At 43.4% G+C, this 26,833-nt stretch overlaps 1 protein-coding gene across 4 annotated transcripts in view; it reads left to right on the top strand.

Annotated features, from left to right (window-relative positions):
• The window catches only part of MIA40 (Cox19-like CHCH family protein), a 74,375-nt gene that overhangs the window by 19,729 nt on the left and 27,813 nt on the right, over nucleotides 1-26,833 (top strand). The window contains exon 2 of one of the 4 annotated variants that reach the window (XM_086777808.1): nucleotides 4,025-4,059. The exons of the other annotated variants lie outside the window; for them this stretch is intronic. Within the exon in view, the coding sequence (XP_086633934.1) occupies nucleotides 4,025-4,059 (35 nt within the window). The remainder of the gene's footprint in view (nucleotides 1-4,024; nucleotides 4,060-26,833) is intronic. 4 annotated transcript variants of the gene reach the window in all.

The following is a 26,833-nucleotide window of genomic DNA, read 5'->3' on the forward strand; positions in this document are numbered from 1 at the left end:
AGGAAAACGCAGCAGTGAACAAGTGCTGTCGTGTAGAAAATAGGCCGCCTGCAGTCCAATCTCCAAGTGGGCAATGAAACGCTGATCAACAAGAGCCAGATGGCTGAATTGGTTAAGCCAATCTGAAGGAAAAGCGACCAGCAGGGTGCTGTCCAGAAAACGCAGCAGCAAAAGCTATGAATCTGGAAGAAAACGCAGAGGAGTAGGTGCTGAAAACAGGGCTAAATCTGGGGCAGCAGAAAGGTTGCTAAACCGGGAGCGATGATACCATGAAAGAGTGCACAGAGCGGAAGCAGAGTGGCACTAGAATGTGCGCAAGAGAGAGAGAGATATGGAGCAAACTATGCTGAATATACTGAACCAAAACAGTCCCAAGCAAGAGACACTATTAGTCTCATAAGTGAGGGAGCAAAATATGTACAAGACTGAATTGGGAAATGAGAGGCCAGCACCCACTATTTATAGTGGGGAAGTGCTGGCTGACTGGAGCTCATAAACAGGCCGACTGGAGCTGTTGGACATGGCCGACTGGAGCTGTTGGACATGGCCGACTGGAAAAATGCCAGAATGGCTGGGAAAAACCCCAGAAAAATAGTAAAAAAGGGGTGGCCAGCCCACAAGCAAGGGCCATACCAAAGGGGACCAAATGGGCACCATAAAAGAACAGAAACTGGGGATGGAAGTGCTAACACGAACAATATAAAGGGGGGTGATGTTTCTTTTGTCTTACAAAAGAACATACTTTTAAGGCATGCCCTAATAAGATTCCTTCACAGACCACCATCCTGGCCTTGACAACTTCTGTGGCGGGCGAGTCTCCCACACCGACCCCCGGGTTGTCACTAGTCCTCCAGCTCCCACTCTTACAATTGGTGCCATTGTCTGCTGGGAGCTCGAAGATAAACAGAAGGGCAAACACGACCAGGAGTATGTGCGAAATGAGTTGCCCAAGACATTTGGCTACATAAGTGGTCAGAGAGTTGTTGTCCTGTTTGACAGCGGCAGTACAGAGGACGTGGCTATAGAACAGACCGGTCGGTGAGCTTGGTTCTCGTGGACCTCAGTAGAGGAGGGATTTAGCACATGCATGACAACGAGAATCAAGTTTGAAGCTCGTCGTGCTAAATTAGTCATCTAGGGCACATAATTTGTGCGCGATTTCATGGCTGTCCCTTTCTTGTTGGTGTAGACATCATCATAGGGATCTAGTGGTTTCACAAGTTCACCCCAGATGTTGACTAGGAGTCGTACACGTTCCAGATTACTCGAAATGTGTCCAAGGCTCCCGTGATCATTAAATGTGAGCCAGGGATACCTCACATTCTAGTCATTAGCCATATCCAGGCTAAACCAGAGATTCAGAAAGGTGCACAATGTGCGGTGATCTATGTTCAGACCACCCAGACAGTTACTAGTGCTTCTGAGAAGTACAAGGCTCTCTATGAATGGTTCCAGAAGATCTTTCTTTGGGACACCTGCCTCCTAAGCTTCCCCCATCTAGACTAGAGGACGACAAAATCGAACTCCTCCCAGGTTGTGAATCCCTGAGAAAGTTCCCATATCGCTTGAGCAAGGCCATGGAGACAGAGTTGGACCGTCAACTCTATGAGTTGTTGCAATCTGGTTTCATATGCTCTAGTGTGTCTTCGTTTGCAGTCCCGATTCTTTTTGTGAAAAAGAAGGATGGATTCTCTCGACTTTGCATAGATTATCGGGCGCTCAACAAGCTGATGATCAAGATGAAGTTCCCAATTCCTTGGATTGACTACATATTAGAGAGTTTGAATGAAGCTAAGGTGTTTTCAAAGATTGACCTCAAAAGTGGGTACCATCAGGTACGAATTGTGGATGGGACATCCCCAAAACCGCATTCTGAACTGAGCAGTCCTCTCGACTTTGCATAGATTATTGGGCGCTTAACACGCTAATGATAAAGAGCAAGTTTCCAATTCCTTGGATTGACTACATATTAAGGCTGAATGGAGCTAAGGTGTTTTCAAAGATTGACGCTCAGAGCAAAACCGCGTGATCTGGATGGATATCATCAGAGTGGACACAGAGAGGACATGGACTAGCCCCCTTGAGCCATTGGGCACGAAAATGGCTCATTACAAGAGCCATTTTCTACACCTCTCACCGGATGATTTTATCACCCGCTCGACGTACATGGATGTACACCTATCACATGGGATACGTTGTGCCATTGGACAGATCCGGACCTCATCAAACCAGCTGCAGATTGAGACAAGGCGATATGTGCATCAGATCGTGGATGACCGCATTTGTCAGCTATGCTACCAGGAGGTAGAGACAGAGGAACACTACATTTGCTGATGTACAATCTATTATGAGATCCGAGGGAGATATCACTGCCACTTTCGAGAGGGTTTTGGGCCGTTACGCAGGGTCATGGAGTTTGAAGATCAGAGATGCCTGGGATTGTTTCTACTTGAGCTCAGGAGACACAGAGAGACTCTCTTGGCAGACAAGAGGCTGAGCCATGATGTACCTAGACAGAGGACCCTGACAGATTTCTTCGGCACCAGCACCAGCAACCCAGCCCACACACCTCCTGATACCTCCTCCATTGGGCCATCAGGCCATTGACCACGCTCCCAGGGAGTCACCACTGAAGGCCATTGACCACGCTCCCAGGGAGTCACCACTGATAGAGCAGTTATCTTATGTCGTGCTCGTTGGCCACGCCCACGGCATCCTCATCGTCGCCAGATCAGAGCCATTATTACTTGGCATCGGAGGCGCCTACCTCGCTTCTATGGCCTCTCCATTCTAGACAGCCCCATGGCGGAGATACTTGATCTAAGGAGGGGGCAACACTTCAACTGATCAGCATACATGGATCTACCTGATATACATTTTTCAGTATTTTCCAGTATTTTCAGTATCATCTCCGAGTCTTACAGTTTTGTTCTTATAACTGTAGGACAATCAGTTTATTGTACTTTTTAGTCTCATTTAGTTGTTCCCTTTGATGAGACACCAACTTCAGATGTACTCTCAGTTTTGGTCTCATAGGCCACTATGGCCTCTTAGAGACGTTAATATATCATTTCATTTCATTTCATTTCTCTCTCTCTCTCTCTCTCTCTCTCTCTCTCTCTCCATCTCTCTTGCACTCTTATCTCGGCTATATTGTGCAATCGTCAAGAACCAAGGTGCTGAATATTCCTTATCAAAGTATAATCCTGTTTGTAAGCTTCCGCATGTTACAGATGGGGGTCCAAACATCCTTTTTATAGGAAAGACATGCCAAGGTCGGACTAAGGTTGGCTAGGCCTTATCAGCTTGAAAAATAATGTCATAATCCACAATGTACGTGGCCTCAATAGTCATGGCATATGCATCTAGGGCCTGATGCATGTGATAGCAGTTCACTCTTAGAGAAAGAATATGTATTACACTTGCAACACATGCTATTGACTAGTCATGCACCCACACGTGGGTGCCACATGGACATACAAATTCTGATTATGTGTGAACTTTGGGTTAGTGATGAGCACTGTGCCTCATTGTGAGCCCTAGTTCAGGGACATGTGAGGCCAGTCACCATCAAGTAGGCTTGGGTAAGTCTAGGCAGTTCTCTGCGTGTGAGCCCCATACAATTTTGTAACACACTTGGAGTTGAGGCGTGCACAGATGTTTGGTAGCTTATTAGGCCAAGTCCGGGCATGCGGCATCAGTCTAGATTATGCAAGAGGTAGGTTCTCAAGTTAGGACAGTAAGGCATCCTGTCAAGACAGTGCAGAGCTCATCTGGACAGTCCGGGCAGGCTGGGCAGTTGAATGGGCAGGTTAGGCAGCTTAGGAAGCCAAATCAAGTCGTGGATCAGGGCATAGGTCAGTAGTGTGCATTCACTTAAGTAGTGTTTTGTGCGTGCAATTTACTGCCAACATATTGAGTACCTTTGTGTATTTAGTAGCACACACTAGTAGTTGTTTCATTTCAAAAAGTTGTAAAGTGGACAGTTTTGAACCTTTTTTCCTTTTCAAAATGATGTGGACAGAGGCGGTATCTTCAGGGGAGAGTTTTAATGAGGAGGTTAGTGGCATCATTTGAAGCATTTTTTTTTCTGTCTCTACTTTTGTTGCTGGCCCTGAATACATTCAAGGGTCATTATGTGTTTTGTTGCCTGTCTCTTTGAGTATCTATCATGCTGGTTTTCATGCTCTTTTCTAGTATTATATTATAAGCTTTTTGACCATAAAAAAGTTGAATGAAAAATTTATTCATGATAGGGATCAAAATGCAAATGCACAATCAAAGTGAAATGGGCAAAGTTAGAGTTGGAAGGCCCCATATCTAAATTGTTGTACTCTGATCTCTCAGCTTGCTTACATGCAAATTCAACACAAACAGTATGAAGAGCCTTAGTGGAAGAGGTGGCTAGTTCACAACCAAGTCAAAGATCCCAAGAGAAGTACCCTTGCGCCCAAGGCTAGACCTACACCGCCATTCCCTGATGTGCTGCCATACCAAGGTTCCACTGTCCAGCTATATAGCTACAGCAAAGCCGACGCTTGTTTGTGTCTTGGTCCTGTGTGTTGTGGTTTGTGGGAACCTCAAATAATGAGCCTTTACTCCACCTATACTGACATTGGATGAGCATCCTTAAACTTAAGGTTGCTTCTTACTACTCATTACATAATAATTTATGTCCAATTCACTTATGACCTTTGGGGACACTCCTTAAACCTTTACCTTGTAGGAAAAGAGGGGACTGTGGTGTCCACTACACAATACTCTCAAATTTTTTGCACACAAGGCTTAGAAAGGCATTTGCACTATAAAAGAAAATGTGAGAATTTTTTTTTTTGGAATGCTTACAATTGATGGAGATTTTCCTGCACCTGTGTGCCCTAGCAAGGTAGAGGGCTGAGATGGCTGTTGAAATCTGCTAGAAGATGAGAGTAACAAGAAAGGAGAGAAGGGCTGTTGTTGGAGAAGTGGAGGCTTGAAACGGGAGAGGGAGGGGTCTTTTTGAAGCCCATGAAGGCCACCTCTTTTCAGCTGTTGGTGAGCTGTGGCCAGCTCCTAATGAGCAGCAGCAGCTGTATGCTGGTCAGCCTGGTCTGCCTTGTGGCAGCACATAGGAGCTTCCTATTTTACGAAGATTGACCTTCCTACTGGTTATCACCAGAGATACGGATAGCCAAGGAAGATGTCTTTAAGATGGGATTCCGCATGCGGTATAGCCATATGAGTTTCTCATGTGACCTTTTCGGATCACCCGAATGCTTCTGCTACTTTCCAGCAGATGATGGATGATCTCTTTATAGATTATTTAGGGAAATTCATAGTGTTTCTAGATAATATCTTGATATAAAGTCATACTTTGAAGGAGCATGTTGAACATCTCCAGATTGTCTTGACGATTTTGAGGCGGGAGAAGTTGTATGCCAAGTATACGAGGAGTGAGTTCTTCATAAGAGAACTCTCTCAAGATGGGACGAGCATAGATCTTGAGTGGATATAGAAGGTTTTAGCTCCTCAGCCTGTGAGGCAACTTTGGGCGTTTTTGGGATTCACCATCTTTCTTAAGAAGTTGGTGAGGGATTATTCATAGTTAACTGACCTTTCATAGACCTCCTTCGAAGAAGAGGACGTAAGTCCAACAGCCGGATCTCTTGGAAATGAGAAGCTTGATGAGGCTTTTGGAGCTCTCAAGCTTAAGGTGAAGAAAGTACCAGTATTGACCTTGCCAGATCCTAGTAGACCATGTATTCGAGATAGATGCTAGTGATTTCGCGATAGGCATGACATTGTTCCAAAGTGGCTGATCTGTGTAACAAGAAGCTTGACAATACCTAGGTCAGATAGCACAGTCAGGAGAAAGAGTTATATGTAGTTTATACACGCTTTGAAAACTTGGCAACATTATCTTTATGGAATCAAGTTTGTTGTGCTGACTGACCATGAGTCGATTAAGTATATATGTGATAGATCTGAGTTGTTAGGGAGGAAGGCACGGTGGACTGAGTTCATGCAAGACATTGATATGGAAATAAAGTATTGGAAGGGAAGTGTGAATTGAGTGGCGGATGTCTTGAGTAGAATTGGCGAGGTGAACTCTTTGAGCTTCACCGAGATCAAAGTTGACCTTTATGACTCTTTCAGGGCTATTGAGACTAACAATCATTTTGGTCGGTATTGGTAGCAGGTCGAGGCAGGGAGCTCCATAGATTTAGACCGAAACTTAGGAGTCATGCCATTTGTGAGTGTGGCAACAGGTGGTTAGTCCCTTATCCGGAATGGATTGCTGATCCGGCATGAGAAGGTTTGTGTACTGGATACCGTATGCAGAGATAGTTGCCCGTACGGTTACCTCAGGCAAAGTGATGGGAATATCCAATCAGGGTAATGATTCACCAACCTGCTAGTTGGTATTATGATGGACAAGCAGGGGCCTTCTGAACTGCTTGCTGAATTCATGGGCAGACAAGAGACAACCCGGCGAACTGAAACATCTTAGTAGCCAGAGGAAGAAAAAGCAACCCGCCAGTTAGGGAGTCCATCCGAGCGATGGCTTTCAACCTCTGCATCCCAGAACTGCCCAATATTGAGGAGTATTGGTAATGGGCGTAGTAATTCTTGTATTCGTAAGAATATTGTTATTGAGCGTTAGTAGGGAGCTGTGAGATGGATACGGTGCTTTACTCTCCGACACTTCTCCAGCTCTCGCGGAAATCGTGGGGGAGTATTCGAAGCCGGGACTCCCTGTATTTATATGATTTATCTGATTGGATCTAATGCTTATAGAGAATTATTCACAACTTGAAATGAGTCTAAAATAAGGTATTCTGTGTGATCTTGACAATGGGATGTATTAATATACCCGTCTCGTTGTTGTTGAAAATAGAATATTTCTCTCGGGGGCTACAATCAAGCCAAAATTGGACTTATCTGCTATGAATGTCGTGACTCTCCTAAAACGGGTTATCCAAGGGTATAACGGACCTATGATTTAGTAAAATAGATGTTTTATTGGCCTAAGATGAAGGTGTATAAAGTGTCGTCAATGTCGAGTGAATAAGGCTGAATGCCTTAGGACTGGAGGTATGTTAAATTCTCTAGAGATCCCACGAGGTAAATAGGAGAGTATTTCCATGGACTTTAGTGTAGGTTTGCCATGGACCAGCACAGGGCATGATGCTGTCTGGGTGGTGGTAGACAGATTGACAAAGATAGCTTGATTATTACGTGCAAAAGTGACATTGAAAGAGGCAATTGAATTGGTGCTATAGTTTGTTGAGCAACTTTTCAAGTTGTATGGATTGCTTTTTGAAATAGTTAGTGATAAGGACTCAGTTTTTTTGGACATTTTTGGCAGCTAGTTTTCTAGAGATTGGAGACTATGCTGAGTATGAGTTCTTTTGATCATCCTCAGTCAGATGGGCAAACAGAGGGTGAATCGGGTTTTGAAGGATATGCTTCGTGCATACGTCTCCAAGAGACTAAAGGATTGGGAGAAATACATCCCAATGGTCGAGTTTTCCTTTAACACTACTAAGCATGCGGCTACTGGTTGCAGTCCGTTCATGGTGATGTATGGATACCAACCTAGATCTCCCAGTATAATAGTACCAACCTAGATCTCCCAGTATAATAGTTGGACTTAAGGGTATTCAGATTGATGCGGCTAGATATTTCTTATCAAACTTGTAGGAAGTACTAGTCACTACACGAGAGGCTATCGAGAGTGCATAAGATCGTGCATGGTTTTATGCTAATAGACAATGTTCACACCGAGGGAGTTTACCCAGGGAATGCTAATGTATTTGAGAGTGCCCAAGAGTTTAGAGACATTACGGACGGGGAAGGTTGGGAAGTTATCCCTTGGAACCTGTGGACCTTATAGGATCTTGAAAAAGATTGGCGAGGTTGCTTATAGACTAGAGTTGCCTCCAAATGTGAAAGTTAATCTAGTCTTTCATGTTAGTTGACTGAAAGAGATGCTAGGAGCTGAGGATAACCGTGCTACCCTTCAAGAACTTGTCGAGGTTGAGGACTTGTTCTATGTTCCACATGAACCCGAAAGGGAAAAATATTTTAGGGTATGGCAACTTAGGAACAAGTTGAGCCTTGAATATAAGATTAAGTGGAGGACTCAACTTGGGAGTTGGCAACAAGTTTGAGTAAGTGCTTCCCTAATTTCATTTAAGAGTAAATGTTTGAAGAAAGAAAGAAAGTTATATTAAACGTTTTCTAAAGACCCAATGGGTATATGAGACCAAAGTGATACAATGCTATCCATGGTATGTCTCATCATGGAAAAGGAAAACAAAACAAGTACAATTAGCATAGCTCTCTGAAAGTAGAGGCTGATACAATGATCATCATGTGGGAGTACTTGGATACTAATCTGTGGATTAGGGACCTAATCCAATGAGGTTATGGGCCCCTGGGATTAAGGATTAGTAGGCAGATACTTGGCTAGGGTTCTTGGATTGATAAAACAAGCTAAATGGCCTTTTATAGCAACCTAGCTATCGATGGCTTATTTCACTATATAAGTGGGAGCTTGGGTTATTATGAGACATAGTTGTGCGGATCCACCACTAAAGTTCTGGCTTGGAGAGTAGACATGCTCATGCCATGCACATGGCAAGTATGTAGGTTGGCGTGTCGAGGCCTATGGGCAAGCTTCGGTGGTATGGGATGCCAGAGTTAGACACGGGCCTATGGGATTGTGCACGAAGCCCTAGCCTTGGCTCAGGGTAGATTGATGGATGCTGATCGTGGTTGGGAGCATAGTCACCAGAAATGTTTCGGGGTTTTTGACGTTTCGAGGCAAAACGTTTTGGCCTTCGGCTAAGAAATGCCAAGGTTTCGGATTTTTTTAAATATAATTTTGCATTGCTGTAAGTTCCGAAAATTAGGAACTTTTAACCTTGAGAAACTTTTTTTTTTTGTGAAACCAAAAAAATCAGGAGTTTCTGAAACGTTTCTTGCGTTTCGGGGTTTCTCACTCCAGAAATGCGTTTTCATGTGATGATGGTTGGGAGGTGAGCTAGCTTGCTACCTCATGATTTGGTTTAGGACTAAGGTTTGGTTTTTAGCTATGTTTAGGGCAGGTTTTGGGAAGGACTTCATAGAAGTGGTGAAGGACTATTTGTTCTAGGAGTAATATCCTTGACAACCAAATCTAGTCCTCCAAGAGACTGGGGCTGTCAGTTGGCTGTCCTGCACAGCCATTTGGGGACAGCCCTTGCTTTGTGTATGGCTGTCCTTAAATCTCCAACTACATCCTCAAACGTTGTAGGATCAACTGGCTGAATTTCAACATGCATATTGAGCTGATTATCATGCTGTAATGGCTGATTTACAGCCCTTTCCCAAGGCTCAAGATCCTCATATGGCTGTCGTGAAACAAGCATGAGAGAATGGTTAAAGGCAGCAAGCGGAAGCAGGCAAGAGACTTGGAGCAGCCAACAATGATCCAACACTTGAGCAAAATGATGAATGAATTAAATGGCAAAAAGCCTGTTCTTATATACAACACAAATAGCCAAGTCGGCCAGTAGAAGAAACCCACGACTAGTGAAAATACCTACGATTGGGAAAAGTGCCTAAAAATGTGGGAAAAAATACCACGACTAAGTAAAATACATAAGATAAATATGCTGCATAAATGGACCTATCGTCCAATGCGATGGTGTGACAATGCTTGTAGGAGACAGTGACGAAAATTTCTCCCCAAATAGATGTGGAGCTTGGAGACCTTGAGGGTTACGACCATTAGAAAGATCCCCACACGACGGTCGTAGCTTGCTAAGGTAATCTATTGTGAATGTGTTTCTAGGAGGCTGAAACACAATAACATTAAGTTGGTTTGATTGTAGGCTTCCCTTTTTGATTAGCTCCTTCTTCCTTTGCTTTTTGTAAGAGAGAGCATCATCTCTTCTTAACTCCATCTAGGCATTGAAAGCTATCCCTTAATCCCTTTAGCAAGGAGTGACAATGGAGTGAGGACGTGTGAAACAAGCTAGCACAAGTATACGAGGAGTGAGTTCTTCAAAAGAGAACTCTCTCAAGATGGGACGAGCATAGATCTTGAGTGGATATAGAAGGTTTTAGCTCCTCAGCCTGTGAGGCAACTTTGGGCGTTTTTGGGATTCACCATCTTTCTTAAGAAGTTGGTTAGGGATTATTCATAGTTAACTGACCTTTCATAGACCTCCTTCCAAGAAGAGGACGTAAGTCCAACAGCCGGATTTCTTGGAAATGAGAAGCTTGATGAGGCTTTTGAAGCTCTCAAGCTTAAGGTGAAGGAAGTACCAGTATTGACCTTGCCAGATCCTAGTAGACCATGTATTCGAGATAGATGCTCGTGATTTCGCGATAGGCATGACATTGTTCCAAAGTGGCTGATCTGTGTAACAAGAAGCTTGACAATACCTAGGTCAGATAGCACAGTCAGGAGAAAGAGTTATATGCAGTTTATACACGCTTTGAAAACTTGGCGACATTATCTTTATGGAATCAAGTTTGTTGTGCTGACTGACCATGAGTTGATTAAGTATATATGTGATAGATCTGAGTTGTTAGGGAGGAAGGCACGGTGGACTGAGTTCATGCAAGACATTGATATGGAAATAAAGTATTGGAAGGGAAGTGTGAATTGAGTGGCGGATGTCTTGAGTAGAATTGGCGAGGTGAACTCTTTGAGCTTCACCGAGATCAAAGTTGACCTTTATGATTCTCTCAGGGCTATTGAGACTAACAATCATTTTGGTCGGTATTGGTAGCAGGTCGAGGCAGGGAGCTCCATAGATTTAGACCGAAACTTAGGAGTCATGCCATTTGTGAGTGTGGCAACAGGTGGTTAGTCCCTTATCCGGAATGGATTGCTGATCCGGCATGAGAAGGTTTGTGTACTGGATACCGTATGCAGAGATAGTTGCCCGTACGGTTACCTCAGGCAAAGTGATGGGAATATCCAATCAGGTTAATGAATCACCAACCTGCTAGTTGGTATTATGATGGACAAGCAGGGGCCTTCTGAACTGCTTGCTGAATTCATGGGCAGACAAGAGACAACCCGGCGAACTGAAACATCTTAGTAGCCAGAGGAAGAAAAAGCAACCCGCCAGTTAGGGAGTCCGTCCGAGCGATGGCTTTCAACCTCTGCATCCCAGAACTGCCGAATATTGAGGAGTATTGGTAATGGGCGTAGTAATTCTTGTATTCGTAAGAATATTGTTATGGAGCGTTAGTAGGGAGCTGTGAGATGGATACGGTGCTTTACTCTCCGACGCTTCTCCAGCTCTCGCGGAAATCGTGGGGGAGTATTCGAAACCGGGACTCCCTGTATTTATATGATTTACCTGATTGGATCTAATGCTTATAGAGAATTATTCACAACTTGAAATGAGTCTAAAATAAGGTATTCTGTGCGATCTTGACAATGGGATCTATTAATATACCCGTCTCGTTGTTGTTGAAAATAGAATATTTCTCTCGGGGGCTACAATCAAGCCAAAATTGGACTTATCTGCTATGAATGTCGTGACTCTCCTAAAACGGGTTATCCAAGGGTATAACGGACCTATGATTTAGTAAAATAGATGTTTTATTGGCCTAAGATGAAGGTGTATAAAGTGTCGTCAATGTCGAGTGAATAAGGCTGAATGCCTTAGGACTGGAGGTATGTTAAATTCTCTAGAGATCCCACGAGGTAAATAGGAGAGTATTTCCATGGACTTTAGTGTAGGTTTGCCATGGACCAGCACAGGGCATGATGCTGTCTGGGTGGTGGTAGACAGATTGACAAAGATAGCTTGATTTTTACGTGCAAAAGTGACATTGAAAGAGGCAATTGAATTGGTGCTATAGTTTGTTGAGCAACTTTTCAAGTTGTATGGATTGCTTTTTGAAATAGTTAGTGATAAGGACTCAGTTTTTTTGGACATTTTTGGCAGCTAGTTTTCTAGAGATTGGAGACTATGCTGAGTATGAGTTCTTTTGATCATCCTCAGTCAGATGGGCAAACAGAGGGTGAATCGGGTTTTGGATATGCTTCGTGCATACGTCTCCAAGAGACTAAAGGATTGGGAGAAATACATCCCAATGGTTGAGTTTTCCTCTAACACTACTAAGCATGCGGCTACTGATTGCAGTCCGTTCATGGTGATGTATGGATACCAACCTAGATCTCCCAGTATAATAGTACCAATCTAGATCTCCCAGTATAATAGTTGGACTTAAGGGTATTCAGATTGATGCGGCTAGATATTTCTTATCAAACTAGACTATTTGTTCTAGGAGTAATATCCTTGACAACCAAATCTAGTCCTCCAAGAGACTGGGGCTGTCAGTTGGCTGTCCTGCACAGCCATTTGGGGACAGCCCTTGCTTTGTGTATGGCTGTCCTTAAATCTCCAACTACATCCTCAAACGTTGTAGGATCAACTGGCTGAATTTCAACATGCATATTGAGCTGATTATCATGCTGTAATGGCTGATTTACAGCCCTTTCCCAAGGCTCAAGATCCTCATATGGCTGTCGTGAAACAAGCATGAGAGAATGGTTAAAGGCAGCAAGCGGAAGCAGGCAAGAGACTTGGAGCAGCCAACAATGATCCAACACTTGAGCAAAATGATGAATGAATTAAATGGCAAAAAGCCTGTTCTTATATACAACACAAATAGCCAAGTCGGCCAGTAGAAGAAACCCACGACTAGTGAAAATACCTACGATTGGGAAAAGTGCCTAAAAATGTGGGAAAAAATACCACGACTAAGTAAAATACATAAGATAAATATGCTGCATAAATGGACCTATCGTCCAATGCGATGGTGTGACAATGCTTGTAGGAGACAGTGACGAAAATTTCTCCCCAAATAGATGTGGAGCTTGGAGACCTTGAGGGTTACGACCATTAGAAAGATCCCCACACGACGGTCGTAGCTTGCTAAGGTAATCTATTGTGAATGTGTTTCTAGGAGGCTGAAACACAATAACATTAAGTTGGTTTGATTGTAGGCTTCCCTTTTTGATTAGCTCCTTCTTCCTTTGCTTTTTGTAAGAGAGAGCATCATCTCTTCTTAACTCCATCTAGGCATTGAAAGCTATCCCTTAATCCCTTTAGCAAGGAGTGACAATGGAGTGAGGACGTGTGAAACAAGCTAGCACAAGTATACGAGGAGTGAGTTCTTCAAAAGAGAACTCTCTCAAGATGGGACGAGCATAGATCTTGAGTGGATATAGAAGGTTTTAGCTCCTCAGCCTGTGAGGCAACTTTGGGCGTTTTTGGGATTCACCATCTTTCTTAAGAAGTTGGTTAGGGATTATTCATAGTTAACTGACCTTTCATAGACCTCCTTCCAAGAAGAGGACATAAGTCCAACAGCCGGATTTCTTGGAAATGAGAAGCTTGATGAGGCTTTTGAAGCTCTCAAGCTTAAGGTGAAGGAAGTACCAGTATTCACTTTGCCAGATCCTAGTAGACCATGTATTCGAGATAGATGCTAGTGATTTCGCGATAGGCATGACATTGTTCCAAAGTGGCTGATCTGTGTAACAAGAAGCTTGACAATACCTAGGTCAGATAGCACAGTCAGGAGAAAGAGTTATATGCAGTTTATACACGCTTTGAAAACTTGGCGACATTATCTTTATGGAATCAAGTTTGTTGTGCTGACTGACCATGAGTCGATTAATTATATATGTGATAGATCTGAGTTGTTAGGGAGGAAGGCACGGTGGACTGAGTTCATGCAAGACATTGATATGGAAATAAAGTATTGGAAGGGAAGTGTGAATTGAGTGGCGGATGTCTTGAGTAGAATTGGCGAGGTGAACTCTTTGAGCTTCACCGAGATCAAAGTTGACCTTTATGATTCTCTTAGGGCTATTGAGACTAACAATCATTTTGGTCGGTATTGGTAGCAGGTCGAGGCAGGGAGCTCCATAGATTTAGACCGAAACTTAGGAGTCATGTCATTTGTGAGTGTGGCAACAGGTGGTTAGTCCCTTATCCGGAATGGATTGCTGATCCGGCATGAGAAGGTTTGTGTACTGGATACCGTATGCAGAGATAGTTGCCCGTACGGTTACCTCAGGCAAAGTGATGGGAATATCCAATCAGGGTAATGATTCACCAACCTGCTAGTTGGTATTATGATGGACAAGCAGGGGCCTTCTGAACTGCTTGCTGAATTCATGGGCAGACAAGAGACAACCCGGCGAACTGAAACATCTTAGTAGCCAGAGGAAGAAAAAGCAACCCGCCAGTTAGGGAGTCCATCCGAGCGATGGCTTTCAACCTCTGCATCCCAGAACTGCCGAATATTGAGGAGTATTGGTAATGGGCGTAGTAATTCTTGTATTCGTAAGAATATTGTTATTGAGCGTTAGTAGGGAGCTGTGAGATGGATACGGTGCTTTACTCTCCGACGCTTCTCCAGCTCTCGCGGAAATCGTGGGGGAGTATTCGAAACCGGGACTCCCTGTATTTATATGATTTACCTGATTGGATCTAATGCTTATAGAGAATTATTCACAACTTGAAATGAGTCTAAAATAAGGTATTCTGTGCGATCTTGACAATGGGATCTATTAATATACCCGTCTTGTTGTTGTTGAAAATAGAATATTTCTCTCGGGGGCTACAATCAAGCCAAAATTGGACTTATCTGCTATGAATGTCGTGACTCTCCTAAAACGGGTTATCCAAGGGTATAACGGACCTATGATTTAGTAAAATAGATGTTTTATTGGCCTAAGATGAAGGTGTATAAAGTGTCGTCAATGTCGAGTGAATAAGGCTGAATGCCTTAGGACTGGAGGTATGTTAAATTCTCTAGAGATCCCACGAGGTAAATAGGAGAGTATTTCCATGGACTTTAGTGTAGGTTTGCCATGGACCAGCACAGGGCATGATGCTGTCTGGGTGGTGGTAGACAGATTGACAAAGATAGCTTGATTATTACGTGCAAAAGTGACATTGAAAGAGGCAATTGAATTGGTGCTATAGTTTGTTGAGCAACTTTTCAAGTTGTATGGATTGCTTTTTGAAATAGTTAGTGATAAGGACTCAGTTTTTTTGGACATTTTTGGCAGCTAGTTTTCTAGAGATTGGAGACTATGCTGAGTATGAGTTCTTTTGATCATCCTCAGTCAGATGGGCAAACAGAGGGTGAATCGGGTTTTGAAGGATATGCTTCGTGCATACGTCTCCAAGAGACTAAAGGATTGGGAGAAATACATCCCAATGGTCGAGTTTTCCTGTAACACTACTAAGCATGCGGCTACTGGTTGCAGTCCGTTCATGGTGATGTATGGATACCAACCTAGATCTCCCAGTATAATAGTACCAACCTAGATCTCCCAGTATAATAGTTGGACTTAAGGGTATTCAGATTGATGCGGCTAGATATTTCTTATCAAACTTGTAGGAAGTACTAGTCACTACACGAGAGGCTATCGAGAGTGCATAAGATCGTGCATGGTTTTATGCTAATAGACAATGTTCACACCGAGGGAGTTTACCCAGGGAATGCTAATGTATTTGAGAGTGCCCAAGAGTTTAGAGACATTACGGACGGGGAAGGTTGGGAAGTTATCCCTTGGAACCTGTGGACCTTATAGGATCTTGAAAAAGATTGGCGAGGTTGCTTATAGACTAGAGTTGCCTCCAAATGTGAAAGTTAATCTAGTCTTTCATGTTAGTTGACTGAAAGAGATGCTAGGAGCTGAGGATAACCGTGCTACCCTTCAAGAACTTGTCGAGGTTGAGGACTTGTTCTATGTTCCACATGAACCCGAAAGGGAAAAATATTTTAGGGTATGGCAACTTAGGAACAAGTTGAGCCTTGAATATAAGATTAAGTGGAGGACTCAACTTGGGAGTTGGCAACAAGTTTGAGTAAGTGCTTCCCTAATTTCATTTAAGAGTAAATGTTTGAAGAAAGAAAGAAAGTTATATTAAACGTTTTCTAAAGACCCAATGGGTATATGAGACCAAAGTGATACAATGCTATCCATGGTATGTCTCATCATGGAAAAGGAAAACAAAACAAGTACAATTAGCATAGCTCTCTGAAAGTAGAGGCTGATACAATGATCATCATGTGGGAGTACTTGGATACTAATCTGTGGATTAGGGACCTAATCCAATGAGGTTATGGGCCCCTGGGATTAAGGATTAGTAGGCAGATACTTGGCTAGGGTTCTTGGATTGATAAAACAAGCTAAATGGCCTTTTATAGCAACCTAGCTATCGATGGCTTATTTCACTATATAAGTGGGAGCTTGGGTTATTATGAGACATAGTTGTGCGGATCCACCACTAAAGTTCTGGCTTGGAGAGTAGACATGCTCATGCCATGCACATGGCAAGTATGTAGGTTGGCGTGTCGAGGCCTATGGGCAAGCTTCGGTGGTATGGGATGCCGGAGTTAGACACGGGCCTATGGGATTGTGCACGAAGCCCTAGCCTTGGCTCAGGGTAGATTGATGGATGCTGATCGTGGTTGGGAGCATAGTCACCAGAAATGTTTCGGGGTTTTTGACGTTTCGAGGCAAAACGTTTTGGCCTTCGGCTAAGAAATGCCAAGGTTTCGGATTTTTTTAAATATAATTTTGCATTGCTGTAAGTTCCGAAAATTAGGAACTTTTAACCTTGAGAAACTTTTTTTTTTTGTGAAACCAAAAAAATCAGGAGTTTCTGAAACGTTTCTTGCGTTTCGGGGTTTCTCACTCCAGAAATGCGTTTTCATGTGACTATGGTTGGGAGGTGAGCTAGCTTGCTACCTCATGATTTGGTTTAGGACTAAGGTTTGGTTTTTAGCTATGTTTAGGGCAGGTTTTGGGAAGGACTTCATAGAAGTGGTGAAGGACTATTTGTTCTAGGAGTAATATCCTTGACAACCAAATCTAGTCCTCCAAGAGACTGGGGCTGTCAGTTGGCTGTCCTGCACAGCCATTTGGGGACAGCCCTTGCTTTGTGTATGGCTGTCCTTAAATCTCCAACTACATCCTCAAACGTTGTAGGATCAACTGGCTGAATTTCAACATGCATATTGAGCTGATTATCATGCTGTAATGGCTGATTTACAGCCCTTTCCCAAGGCTCAAGATCCTCATATGGCTGTCGTGAAACAAGCATGAGAGAATGGTTAAAGGCAGCAAGCGGAAGCAGGCAAGAGACTTGGAGCAGCCAACAATGATCCAACACTTGAGCAAAATGATGAATGAATTAAATGGCAAAAAGCCTGTTCTTATATACAACACAAATAGCCAAGTCGGCCAGTAGAAGAAACCCACGACTAGTGAAAATACCTACGATTGGGAAAAGTGCCTAAAAATGTGGGAAAAAATACCACGACTAAGTAAAATACATAAGATAAATATGCTGCAGAAATGGACCTATAGTCCAATGCGATGGTGTGACAATGCTTGTAGGAGACAGTGACGAAAATTTCTCCCCAAATAGATGTGGAGCTTGGAGACCTTGAGGGTTACGACCATTAGAAAGATCCCCACACGACGGTTGTAGCTTGCTAAGGTAATCTATTGTGAATGTGTTTCTAGGAGGCTGAAACACAATAACATTAAGTTGGTTTGATTGTAGGCTTCCCTTTTTGATTAGCTCCTTCTTCCTTTGCTTTTTGTAAGAGAGAGCATCATCTCTTCTTAACTCCATCTAGGCATTGAAAGCTATCCCTTAACCCCTTTAGCAAGGAGTGACAATGGAGTGAGGACGTGTCAAACAAGCTAGCACAAGCATCATCTCTTCTTATCTTTTTCTAGGCATTGAAAGCTATCCCTTCATCCCTTTAGCAAGGAGCATTCTGGTGTGACAATAGAGGGAGGACGTGACAAATAAGCTAGCACACCTACATGAGAAGTTGCAATTACATACATACATACATACATACATACATACATACATACATACATATATATATATATATATATATATATATATATATATATATATTCATGAAAGTGTAAGTGTTTGTGTACATATATATGTATGTATATATGTTCATGACAAGAGCTTACCCTAGTCTTGTGAAAGCATGTGTCATTGGGTTTTGCCTTAGATGCTGGAGATGAACACAGTCCAACACCTCCTCTCAGCTCTAGCACGGTGGACCGACATCCATACGGGTCGGGAGCTGATTAATAGAATCTTGAGGAAGAGGTTTCAGCTAGGTTGTCCTGAGAGGGACAATACTCCAGAGAAATGATGCCGTCAACGACCAGCTCATGAACAAAGTGAAAATGGACCTTAATATGTTTGATCCTACCATGAAAAGATGAAGATCGAGCCAACGCCAAGGCACTCTAGTGTGTTTAATCCTACCATGAAAAGATGAAGTTCGAGCCAATGCCAAGGCACTCTAGTTGTCTTTAAGCATGCGAGAAGAGGAGTCCGAAAGAACATCAAGATTACTTAGCATCAGCATCAACCATAACAGCTCACATCAAGTATCCAAATAGACCTGATTCTCAGCCTCAGTAGAAGAAATGTATCTTGCTTCTTGGATTGCCAAGAAATGAGGCTGGAACCTGAAGTGAAGCAATAAACCAAAAGTGGACTGCGTGGTATCTTGGTCACTTACCCAATTAGCATGAGAGTTATCCAACAAGTTCAGTGTCTCCTTTGAAAGAGAGACCATATTCGAAGGTACTAGATAAGTATCGAAGAACCCTAAGAGCGGCATACCAGTGGGAATGTCGAGGAGTGGAAGAGAATTGTCTGAGAGCACTAACACTGTAAGAAATGTCACGCCTAGTATAAGTCAAGTGAATAAGAGAACCCACAAGCCTCCGGCACTGCGTACTGTCCTCAAAGATGGGAGTAGAATCTTCTTAGCTTGGAGTTAGGATCCATCAGACAGGAAAGAGGATGGTAGTCTGTCATCCCAAATGTCTCTAAGAGTTGTTGTAGATATCTGTACTGGCTAAGGAAAATTCCATCAAGATTCTGATAGACCTCCATACCAAGAAAGTAGTGGAGAAGTCCTAAATTAGTCATCTCAAAAGTGAGCTAAATTTGACTGGAGCTGTTCAATCTTGGCAAGATTGTAGGAAATATAAAAGCAAGTGCAAAACTAGAAATAAAACAAGAGCAAATGAAATACAAAGAGTTACCTTGAGATGAGTGTAGACAAGACACAAGATTGATACTTTCATTGATGTGACACCTACAATATATAGGTGAGAAGTACAAGATTGAGTAGACTGACTTATGGGATAAATGTAGAGGTGCCACATGGCACTAGACTCAAGACACAAAGACTTAAGTGAAACTAGACTAGAAATAGTACACCTAGTGTGCACTTATTTCCAACACCCTCCTTAAGTGGACACTAGGAGGAAGACAAAAAAAACAAGACTAGAAGATAGACATAAAGACTGATAGACTGAGAGACAAGACATGAGAGACAAGAAGATCCTGAGACACCCCTCCTCAAGTGATATCCTCATATGGGTCCACAAGGGTAGGGACAAGATGGATCTAAAACAAGACACAGTCAGATTGATAGACAGATAGACAGACAACAGATAGATAGACAGACAAGACTAGACAGACAACAGATAGATAGACAGACAACAGATAGATAGACAGATGACTGACTGTAGACAAGCAGATGGACCTTGAAGACAACCCCTCCTCAAGGGCAATCGCTGCCTCTTGGGTAGGGACAAGAGAGAGGTCAAAAAGCATAATGAGTAAGACACTAGAACCCCTTGACCTACATCATCGGTGGTCAAAGTGGTAGACAAGAAAGGTGAAGTAATCAGAAAGCCCATTCCTCATCATGTGAGGAATGAACAGCAAGATCTGCTGTTGTAGATGCTGCAGCAACATGTGCTGAGGCAGATGCAGGGGCTGATGTAGAGGTTTTAGAGTAGCAGTCCTTTTCCCGGTGATTATCACGGCCACAAATGGTGCATGGATGAGCCTTGAAGCAGTCCTTCTCCAAATGATTAGTTTTTCCACAATGGGTGCAAGGCTTTCTTACCTTAGATCCTCCTTTCTTTGCTAAAAATGCAATGTCAGTTACCTTTTGTTGTTTTGTTCTTTCCTCCTCTTGGAGAGCATTGATGATACCTTCAAGAGTAGGATTATTGTGATACTTGAAGGTAGTGACAAGAGTAGCATAGGTATCAGGTAAGCTTTTGAGAAGCACAGCAATAGCAATATCTTCGGAGATGGGGGACTTCACTGAAGCAAGCTGAACCATAAGACTGCGAAAATAATTGACATGAGAGGCTATAGTAGCTCCCTCCTGCATATATAGATCAAAGAATGAGATCATAAGTGCAATCTTAGAATTTTTAGAGCGGGGTCCAAAGAGGGTATCCAAAGTGATCCATGCTCGAGAAGCAGACTGTATGTCGGAGATGTGATGAATGTAATCATCTCCAAGACCGAGCAGGATGATAGCATAGGCTTTGTCATTCTTAGCAGTGGGAGCATAAGTGATAACTTGCTCAATGTCGGAATCTTCGGGAGCAGCATGGTGAACAATGTCCCAGAGACCTTCTTTCATAAGATGGCACTTGATTTTGATTTGCCAAGTATGAAAGTTGGAGCCATTGAATTTGTCGATAGACATGAGAGAATGAGTAGAAGAGGCCATGTGGGAAGGTCTTACCTCTTGCTAAAATGCAAGGGCAGTGTCTATTCCCTTACAAGATTGCAGAAATGAATGAAAGAAGAGATCCAAACTGTTTTTAGAAGCCGGCTCTCTCACCACTTGTCAAGGCCATAGCATTTGACAGCCTATCGAAGCATGAGGAACTAGCAGTTTGTAGATAAAAAAGGACTAATCAGCAAACTGATGGAGACAATGCACAATTACCTTGTAGACTCTTCAAGAGGAAGCAATGGCAGAACTGAATGCAGCAAAAAAATAGCTCGTTTAGGAGGATAGTCGATCTGCAGCTTCCTTGAGATGATACACACCCTTGAGTTGATGAAGAAGGCAGCCAAAGATGGGCTGCAACAGTATGGCGGGCAGCAGCAGCTCCAAGTGAGAGAGCAGTAGCAGCTTCACGAAAGCAACAGAAGTATGCAGCAGCTACTGAAATCAGGCCGGCGCAGGGTGGACAGTAGATTCAGGTCAGCGCAGCCTTGAGATAAATGGAGCCGGCGCAGGGTGGACAGCAGATTCAGGTTGGCGCAGCTATGAGATGAGTGGAACCGGCTGGTCCTACAGGCTGAGCGCAGCTAGGGAGAAGCTATGGCAGGCAACCTAGCTCTGATACCATGTAGGAAATATAAAAGCAAGTGCAAAACTAGAAATAAAACAAGAGCAAATGAAATACAAAGAGTTACCTTGAGATGAGTGTAGACAAGACACAAGATTGATACTTTCATTGATGTGACACCTACAATATATAGGTGAGAAGTACAAGATTGAGTAGACTGACTTATGGGATAAATGTAGAGGTGCCACATGGCACTAGACTCAAGACACAAAGACTTAAGTGAAACTAGACTAGAAATAGTACACCTAGTGTGCACTTATTTCCAACAAAGATGAGAGCCAGTGATCAACAAAACATCAACATATAAGACAATCAAATGATCCAAGCATCCCGAGCAAAGACATAGAGATTGTTATCTACAAAGCACCTTTGGAAGCCAAGGGAAAGAAAGAGTGCATCAATCTTATCATACCATGCCTTGGATGCTTGTTTCAAACCATAAAGGGCTTTGTGCAATTTGTACACCTTACCCTCGTGTCCAAGAACCTGAAAACCTGGAGGCTATTCAACATAGACCTCATGCAAGTCGCCATTGAGAACTGCGGACTTGACATACATCTAAGTGAGGATGAGCAGACAGCGCAAGAACTGTGCAAATAGTGGTGTATTTGGTTGCAGGGGCAAAACTTTCCTCATAGTCAATATCCTCAATTTGAGAATACCCCTTTGCAACCAATTTGTCTTTGTGTTTGTCTAGAGAACCATGGGCATGAAACTTGGTTTTAAAGACCCACTTGACCGCAATGACTTGCCTATGCAAAGGCCGGTCTACAAGTGCCCATGTACCATTCCTTTCAATGGAATCAATCTCAACCTCCATGGTTGCCCACCACTCAGGAAGAGCAAGAGCCCCTTTAGCTGTAGTAGGCTCATATGACTACACCATTTTACTCATCAAGGTGAGGTTACAGGAGTGACGAAACTGATGTAAGCTTTGTGTTCGTGTCAAAGGTGTTGCTGAGGAGTAGCAAGCTAATGAAGATCAACATCTAAGAGACGAGAGTCACAAATAGTGGCTTCCTGCCATCGGGGAAGCCTGGGGGCAATCCTCCATCGCACAGATGCCTTGTGGGTAAAAGATTTATTGGTTTTGGTTGTCTCCATACAAGAGTGAGCCCATGCTGAGAAGATGAGGGTGGAGAAACTTAGGGTGGAGAAGCTGAGGGGGGTGGGGGTGCTGGGGAAGAAGAGGAAGAAGTAGGAGGATGAGGAACCTCTATGGTAAGCTCGGGGTGAGACTGGGAATCATCAGACAAGGGTTCAACAAAGTGAGCATCGTGGGAAATCACTAAGGACATCGAGCTATAACCAAGGAATTTGCACTTCTTGGATTTGGGATCACAACCGAAAACCTTGAGATGTGAAACTAAAGGTTTCTGTCGTGTAAAAGCCTCCTCGGATATCATATTAGCAACCACCTTTGTGGGAGAACAATTGATGATGTAGACAACATCGGTCACAGCTTCTCCCCAGAAAGAGGGAGGAAGATCGGAAGAAGAAAGCATGGTACGGGCCATCTCTTGAACAATCCTGTTTTTTCGTTCAACCACACCATGCTATGTGTGGAGAATTGACGGCTAATACCTTTATGTGAACAAAAGTTGTGGAAGGCTTTGGAGATGAATCCTCCTCCATTGTCCAAACAAACTTGTCGAACCTTTTGTGTGGTCGCATTCTTGACCAGAGCCACCCACTCTTGAAAGCGTTCTGCCAAGAGATACACCCAAGCTTTATGTGAGAAATCATCAATAATAAGCATGAAGTACCTGGCACCACCCTAGGTTACTAGTAGTCCACATGGGACCACACAAGTACATATGGATAAGCTCAAGAATGTGAGAAGGCTGATGAGTAGCCTTTTGAGGGAAAGGCTCTCTGTATTGCTTGCCATGTAAACAAGCCACACAAGTGGAGTGGGAGGGTTTCAACTTCAGAAGACCTTCGACCATCTGGTGAGAAGATTGTTGTTGAAGAGAAGCATAGCTCAAGTGCCCCTAGCGAGCATGCCACAACATTGTATCCTCTTGAGCTACCATAGTACCAAGGCATAATAGCTTTGAAGAAGTTGTAGAAAATGAGATTGTGACTCATTCAAAGAGCCACCAAAGTCCTTCAACTTGTAAAGACCACCTTCCTGTACACCCATGGCAAGAATCTACAAGGTGCTGGTGGCAGTGACCTCAAGATCTGAATTGTCAGAGTACACGCCGTAGCCTTTCTTTGCAATCCGAAACAGTGAGAGTAGATTGCTAGAGAGCTTGAGAACATAAAGCACATCTCAGATGGTAGAAAGCTGACTAGGAGAAGAGTTAAGCCACATGTTACCCACACTAGGGGCCTCAAGATTGGAAGTATCACCAAACATCATGCAAATTGGACTTGCCACGAGTCATGTGAGTAGCGCACCCACAGCCAACCACCCAATCCATAAGATGTGAGGCGATAGGAACATGTGAGTCCGTGGGAAGCTTCTCAATGCCGATGAAGACAGTCTCCTTGGTGGAAGAGGAAGTTTGGGACTGGTTAGTTGACAGAGAGGTTTGCTTGGTGGGCTTCTTTGAAGAACCACCTTCTCTCATCTTCTTGTGACAGTCAGGTTGAATGTGACCTTTGTGACCACAATAATGGCAAGTAAGATCCTTATGAGCAGGATTGTTAGCAGGTTTAGAGTCAACTTTGTTGCTGGTGGAACCCTTAGACTACCATTTGCCTTTGCCCTTGACCTGAAGAAGGGTCTCGAAGCACCCTGGCTTGTTTTCTTCCTCGTAGCTCTATCTTGAAGCATGCCAACAACAGTATGCAAATCAGGAGAAGAGGGAAGAAGTGAAATAGTATCAGAGAAAGATGAGCAAGTTTCGGGGAATTTAGCGAGGATCCAATGAACAAAGTCTTCATCAGTGGCCTTGCTCCCCAAAGAGACCAATTGCTTTTGGATGGTAACAAACTGAATCCATGATGCTGGTGGCAGAATTGGAGATCTTCAGGCTGGCAACCTGATTCTCCAAGGTCAACTTCTGAGTAGAGTTCTCTCTATGATACCTCCTTTGAATGGCATCCCACAATTCTTACGCGGTCGGTTGGGAAGTTCGGGAATAGATGAAGAGATGACAATCAATGTAGAAGCCATGGGATCCTTCTTTTGAATTTATAGCGGAAAGGTTGTAAGTAAGTACTCGGGGGCTGCCCACTCCTCCGTAGATGCTAGGTGAGGTGAAAGAAGATGTAGAATTGTACTCCTTTTGGAGATCAAGGCACACAGGTGAAGCCGGGAGCCGACCCGATGCACAATGAAGGGAGAGAGAGGCTAATCGATTAAGTGCACGGTGCTACCTCTAGTCTGGGCTAGTGATAGAATACAAAAGATTAGGGATGCTACAAAAAATGTGCAGTAAACTGTAGGGAGAAAGGGTTGGAAAAAAAAAAAGAAAACGTTGGCTGGTGTAACTTGGCTGGTGTAACTTGGTAGAGAACTTGGTGTAACTTGGTAGAACACTTAAATACACTAAGATTTGATGGACACATGCTCAATACAAGAAGTAATTTGTTGAATTGACAAGAGACACACAATGAGCCGGAACGGCCGGGCTCTTCCTCAAATAAAGTATATTGATCTTGGGAGAATCAAGTACATAGTGTCATGGGTATTTTTGACCAGATTTCCATACCAATGCATATGAATACAATATTGCAAACAAGTGGTTGTCGGTGTAGACTTGCAACTCACACTACCCTCTCAAGTGTCCATGTTCCCTACCATGTGCTCTCTATTGTTCCACCAACACATGGTAGCAACAATCTGCAAGAGAGTACGTAGGACAAGAGAACACTACACAGGGTATGTGATCTTGTAATCCGGTTTCTCCTTCCTTTTACTTGCTTCCATATTTAAGCATAAAAGCTTACCAATTGCAAGTAGAGTCGATGACAGCGAAAGTCATCGCGATGGAAGTGCTTGGAGTGTTGAAATCTTCTATTTGTCGCAATTCTTTGCGACAAAAGTCTTCAAGAGGATGAAGGGAACCCTGGGAAAGCTTCCCCTATCGTTCAACTTGAGAAAGGAGGCTGAAATCAGGGTTTTTAGCAAAAAGACCAGAAATTACAGCAAGAAAGGGAGCTGTTTTGCTGAATTTCAGTCATTGGGAGTGTGTAGGAGAGTGATTAGAGCCCGGAAACACTCTTGGAAGCTTGGGAAACACCTTAGCAAGCTTGGATATGGAGTTGGGAAGGAGAAAGTGCTGAAAATATAGCCCAAAAGCTACACACTCACTTATAAATTAGTGTTAACTCCTAAGGCTAGGTTTATGAAGGAGGCGCCTTCTTCTAGAGAGAGAGGGAAGAGTGAGGTGGTGAGTTGTCCACTCTAGGTGGCAGGCAGGTGCTTTGTGGAACAAGCTACAAAGAACACATGGTTGGTTACTCCCTTCGTACAAAAGGAGATAAGGTCTGGGCAGTGGACATTGGGTTTTGTCCACCTCGGGACATGAGTGTGTGTGAACATCGGGTTGGTCATAATTTATAAGTGAGTTTTGGTCGCCCAAAACTTAATGAAGTCTGTACACACTCACTTATAAATTAGTGTTAACTCCTAAGGCTAGGTTTATGACCAATACTTACCACTTGTCACATGCCACATAACCATGTCAGCAGACAGTTTCACATGCACGGTTCACGCGCGGGCGTCCCCTTACCCGGAACTACACATTGGTCAAGCAAGCATGAAAATAGCATGCAATTTCAATTGCAAGCAAGCACATAAAGATGCTATGCAATGCAGCATTGGTATGGACAATCCCCGTTGATGAGACTACCAAAATAGACATGCTCCAGGCAAGTACACGAGGTACCAGACCCAATGGAACACCAATCCACCAGGCATTTCCGGGCATGTACACATGCACAAGTCCCAACGGAAAGCCAAGTCCACAGTATCACATGAGTGGCATCAATCCTCAGCATATACAACTGCCATGGACACCAGTCCAATGTACATACAAGATGAGAAAGCACTCGTGGACCAATTGTGTAACACGTGGAAGCTCTGGGGGTCTTCTTTCAGCCCTAAACACCGTTGAGAACATGCTGATGCAAAAACGCAAACAGAGGGGAGAGTAGAGAGAGGGAGATATGCTGGAAATTCAGTATATTCTTACAAAAGGTGAAACATCACCAAAACTGTCTTACTGTAAGGACCCTAAGGACCCATTCCATAAAGGAATGAATGAATACAATGAGGAGCATAAATGCTGTCCGACTGGGCTTCTTCATTTGTCATGATGCGCCTGCAGCCCGCCTTGTCCTCTGGTTCAGCCGACCACCCTGTAAGTAGTTGACAGCAGTCTTGTACAGCCGACAGTCCTTGTCTCATCCAACTGTCCTTCCTTTCATCTAATGCAGCTGACAAGACATCCTTCAATGCCTTCCATGCCTTGCTTCAAGTCCACACTGTACCTTGTGCTCCAAATCCTAGCTTTAATGGTCTTTTTCTTGGCTGCCCGTTATGGATTAGCTCTGAGAATGTCCATGGCATTTCATGCACATGACATCCCCCTCTGCTAAACTTAATGACGGGATTCCAACTTTTTT

The sequence above is a fragment of the Cibotium barometz genome, chromosome 38 (assembly GCF_041138505.1).
Source record: "Cibotium barometz isolate CiBa-2024 chromosome 38, ASM4113850v1, whole genome shotgun sequence".
In the NCBI taxonomy this organism is placed as follows: Eukaryota; Viridiplantae; Streptophyta; class Polypodiopsida; order Cyatheales; family Cibotiaceae; genus Cibotium; species Cibotium barometz.